Raw genomic sequence first — 4,518 nt, 5'->3', positions numbered from 1 at the left:
AGGTAGAGCTTGAAATGCCATGGCTGTGGGGTTGTTGCTGTGTTTTACTGGTTCCTGTTGAACTTTTCTTCTTGGTAATCAGAGTATTTATACTTGTGTTTGTCTTCTTTTCACCTGTTTACTGTTAGAGTTAGTTGCTATTTGGAGTTTTTAAGGTAGTTTTCTTCTTGAGCCTATAAAGCGTTTTATTTTTTCCTGTAGTTTTGGGGTTTTTGTGTTTATTATTTGTTTTTGTCCAACCTGAAGCTGAAGTTTTGTGCCTTATAAAAACCATTTGAAGAAAAGGCTTTTATGTTGGAGTTTGGTTCCCAGGTCTTTCCTTTATTAAGAATTGTCACTGAATCCTTTAATACGAAAGTAAAGAGGTATTTTTCTGACAAATTAAAACTTGTCTTTTAAATTTATGATGAGTTGTTTAATGTTAAATTTATATATTCTTTTATATCATACAATCCCATGTTACTGAGAGTTTAGCAGTCCTTATTTTCCTGTGGAACAAAGTTCTTGTACATTATGGTTCTTCTGTTTTTCACAGAATATATTCACCCCGGGTGTTTGTTTGTTTTTTTCTGTTATATTTGCTGTTGCAGCTTCTGCTTTGACTGTTCACCTCCATATCTTACAATAAAAGTTTAAACTCACCTGTTGTGTCTCATCTGAGTCCATAACTGAACAAACCTACAGCCTTTCTGTTATGTAACTTTATCATCAGGTGTGGCCTGAATCACCTGCTGCATGCAGGTTGTGTCCTTGGAAATGAAGAATTTCTCCTTCATTGTTTCAGTCAAATTATCATATAAACTTTTAAATGACGTTCTTGTAATTTACAGCTAGTAGAAAATGTGACGGACAGAATGTCAGAAAGGTTGTTCAGTGAAAACACGAGCAAGTGTGGAAGAAAAGGCCCCATGAGGCAGCGTTAGCAGGGATCAGGGAGTGAAGAGACGTCAAACTGAGCTGGAGGCAGAAAAGAAGGGCAACATTGCTTCAGAGAATGATGTCATAGAATCTTAAATAACTTGTTTTTAGAGCTTTAGTCAATAATTTCCAAAGTGGGTGATTTGTGGGGTAGACTTTCCACCCTGGGTTCATTATGAGCGCTGTGCCCTGGCCGGCCAAGAGCGCCGCTGCTGTCCGGTTGTTTTTCGTAGTGGAAATGGAAGAAGAAATGCTGAAGACTTTGCGGAGAAATGAATATACGATCATACCAGTATGAACCTGAACCAACGGCTGGATCTCCAGAATCAGATGAAAACTCCAGGACCATCATGGCCGACAAAACAACCTGCATAACAACTGAGTTGGGAACGTGGAACGATGAGAACAGATTACCCCCAGATCGTTGTCATGACATCAGTACACGACACTGCAGAGCAACATAAGGACAGCAGGAGAGCTAGCAATGCTAACTCGAAGCTAACTCGAAGCTAACTTGATGCTAACTCGCTAAAAATGAGTGCGCTTGCAGGTAGAGTTTATGAACTCTCACACCAGAGTAAACTAATCAACAGCAGTTTCAGTTTCATTTGTTTAATCCCACATGGATTGTTTATGTTTTTTCCTCTGAATCACAAACTGATCTCAGGCTGTCGGCCTGGAAGCAGCTCAGACCTTTTAATGACAGCGTGCGTTCATTTCCTGTTTGAAGGGAAACTTCCTGTTGCTCCTCTCCATTTGGCTTTCTTTTAAAATTAAAAAAAGTTAGGACTGCTGCTGGAAGAAAGTCCTGCTTCTTTGGCATGAAGCCACAGTAACGAGGGTCGGAGCGGTGCTTCCTTTTGAAGTGATCCGACCCCAAGTTCTGATAGTTATTCCCATTTAGGAGCTTAACCTTGAAACCACCTGGGATTAGTGACCTTATTTATGTAAATAATACTGGTTTGAATTGTTTTGCCTTGCCAATCAATCAGGATGTGAACGCTGAGGTAATAATGCAAATAGTGTGCATAATTAAACTGCAGGTAAGCGATGAAAATGCCATCTCAGCAGCTCAGTCAGAAGAAAGGACAGGATGGAGAAAGTTCTTCTGTTCTTCACTGCTGCATCAGGCAAGTGTTTGATAAAAGTTATTTATTCACATCTCTGTGAGAACCTTAAAGAAACCTTTGGAGTAATTTTGTGTCCATGAGGCACTTTTACCATCAGAACACTTTAAACTGAGGAGAAATGTTGCATCAATTTAAATTTGCTTCTGTGTGTCTCTGCAGCTCTGACTGCCGTCTCCTCACTTCCTGCACGATCATTTTATTTTGTTTATGAGCCAAAAAACTGGACTGAAGCTCAGAGTTACTGCAGAGAGAAATACACAGACCTGGCAACTATTGAGAGCATGGAGGACGTGGACATCCTGGACAACATGAAAGATTTAAGCCAAATGGTCTACCCATCGGACAGCTATGTATGTCCTGTTCTCTCATCTCTTTTTTGTTTCAGGAGGGAGAAAACCTTCTACCTACATGTGCAATAATTATTCTGTTTTATTGACACTAAAAATTAGTTGTTATATGGATATATTTTATATGGATAAAATAATCCAAGTAATGACACAAAACTGTTTGATTCATCACATTCTGGTTTGATAAGAGTTCTAACTGATAGCACTGGGAGGCAGAATTCATGCAGATGTACATAATTAAAGAAGCCAAGGAACATATGAATTTCTGTTCCCAGCGAGCCTGGTTTGGATTGTACGATGATGTGAGCAGCTGGAGGTGGTCGATGTCAGACTCAGACTTCTACCAACACGATGAGAAAGAGTTCAGAAACTGGAGACCTGGACAACCAGACAACTACCAAGGAAATGAGAGCTGCTCAGCGATGTACAGTGACGGATCCTGGACCGATGTAGGATGTTCTTACTCCACGAGATCAGTCTGCTTTGATGTCAAAGGTAAAATTATGAACACAAATAGTTCAGATTTCTGCCTCTCTGCATGTTTTCCTGTAGTTTATTTCAGTTTGATGTGTTCAGTTCTTCCATAGATGATCATCTTGTATTGCCTCTCTTTAATAAAGTCTAACTGGTCCAATTTCAGGTCCAAATTCCACATTTGTCCTTGTCAACACCTATATGAACTGGACTGAGGCTCAGAGTTACTGCAGAGAACATCACACAGACCTGGCCAGTGTGAGGAACGAGGCAGAGAACCAGAAGGTGAAGGAGCTGATACCAAGTACTGGAATAAACTGGATCGGTCTTTACAGAGACACCTGGAAGTGGTCAGATGGAAGCAGCTCCTCGTTCAGGTACTGGAGAGGTCTGGAACCCAACGATAACATGGAGCATTGTGCTGCAATATATTTTCAAGATTCTGGAAGATGGGAGGACTGGAACTGCGACAAGAAGAATGCATTCATTTGCCAAAATGGTAAGCATCAATTTAAAACTTTCTTTGAACTATTTTATGTTTGGAGATACAAGAAGAGTTGAAGTTATGGGCAAAAAAAGCAACACAAAAAAAAATCTATGTAAAAATATGTAAATAAGCCACACCCAGTGAAGGGCCAGGATTACAGGGGTGAGTAGGGGGCCTGGCTTTTTTGCATATTTTTTTTAAATATTTAGAATAAATGTTTAATATTTAGAATTATACTCATGAAAATAAAGCCCACCCCCTGTCAGTTCCAGGATTATACCCACCACCAGGACATAATAAACCATCGACTCCATGTCTGAAAACGCAGAAATCACTGAACTGATGAAGCCTTTTTGTTTCTCAGGGTTTTCACAGAAAGTCGTGAAGCTGAAGCTGATTAACACCTCCTCAGTGGACCTGAATGACCCTCAGGTGTTGGAAAACCTGCTGAAACAGGTAAACACTTCTTGTTTTACAGATCATCAGGCTTTCAGTTTAGGAAACAACAGGAAAATATGAACAGGACTGAGCTCACTGACAGGTGAGGACAGGAGGACAGCAGGAGACAAATAAGACAGACAGAGACATAAAAACACAGCAGAGAAGACAGAGACAGCAGAAGGTAAAACTGATCACCTGCCATGTTCCAAAACTCAGGAAGACGATGGATTTCTTATTGGAAAAAAAGACCTGCGTTTGGTTTTAGACTTTTCTTCTGTCAGGATTTTGTCACATTTTTACCTGATATTCAGTGTTTTTGTGTTTCAGCTGAAACAGAAGCTGAAGGATCAGGGAGTGGACGGGGACATCAGACTGAGCTGGAAGAAGCAGTCAGATGGAAACATCTTCATGAAGAACACGGAGGACATCGGTTCAGACAGAGATGTGCCTTAAACATGATTTTACTTCCCAACAGATGGTCTTTGGTGTCTTTTTAGTTTCAGGTAGACAAATCATATATCATAGATGTGTCTTCTAAAGAGAAATGAATCTTTCATCAAGCAGAGCTTTAGTGAGGAAACAGATCTGAGTTCTTTCCTGTAAGCTGGTTGTGTTCTGAAGGAACCAAGTGTGGAACTGTTGATGTGAATAAAACATAAAATATTCAGCAGAAGAGGTGGCATTCATCCATTCATCCATCATCCATTCATCCATCATCCAT

General features: G+C 40.1%; 2 protein-coding genes across 2 annotated transcripts in view; both read left to right on the top strand.

The window, feature by feature from the left end:
- Nucleotides 1-723, top strand: part of LOC108229085 (macrophage mannose receptor 1-like) — a 9,173-nt gene extending 8,450 nt beyond the window's left edge. The window contains exon 7 of the mRNA XM_037974407.1: nt 713-723. Coding sequence (XP_037830335.1) covers nt 713-723 — 11 coding nt within the window. The remainder of the gene's footprint in view (nt 1-712) is intronic.
- Nucleotides 724-1,884: 1,161 nt separating this feature from the next.
- On the top strand, nt 1,885-4,407 carry LOC108229084 (macrophage mannose receptor 1-like). Its single transcript, XM_017404740.3, has 6 exons — nt 1,885-2,048; nt 2,208-2,398; nt 2,671-2,890; nt 3,036-3,368; nt 3,721-3,812; nt 4,125-4,407. Exons 1-6 carry the CDS (start codon nt 2,012-2,014, stop codon nt 4,248-4,250), a joined length of 999 nt encoding a protein of 332 aa, XP_017260229.1. The 5' UTR covers nt 1,885-2,011; the 3' UTR covers nt 4,251-4,407.
- Nucleotides 4,408-4,518: the final 111 nt, after the last annotated feature.

Source organism: Kryptolebias marmoratus, unplaced genomic scaffold, assembly GCF_001649575.2.
Source record: "Kryptolebias marmoratus isolate JLee-2015 unplaced genomic scaffold, ASM164957v2 Scaffold38, whole genome shotgun sequence".
Lineage (NCBI taxonomy): Eukaryota > Metazoa > Chordata > Actinopteri > Cyprinodontiformes > Rivulidae > Kryptolebias > Kryptolebias marmoratus.
This window is presented reverse-complemented; position numbering and strand designations above follow the sequence as displayed.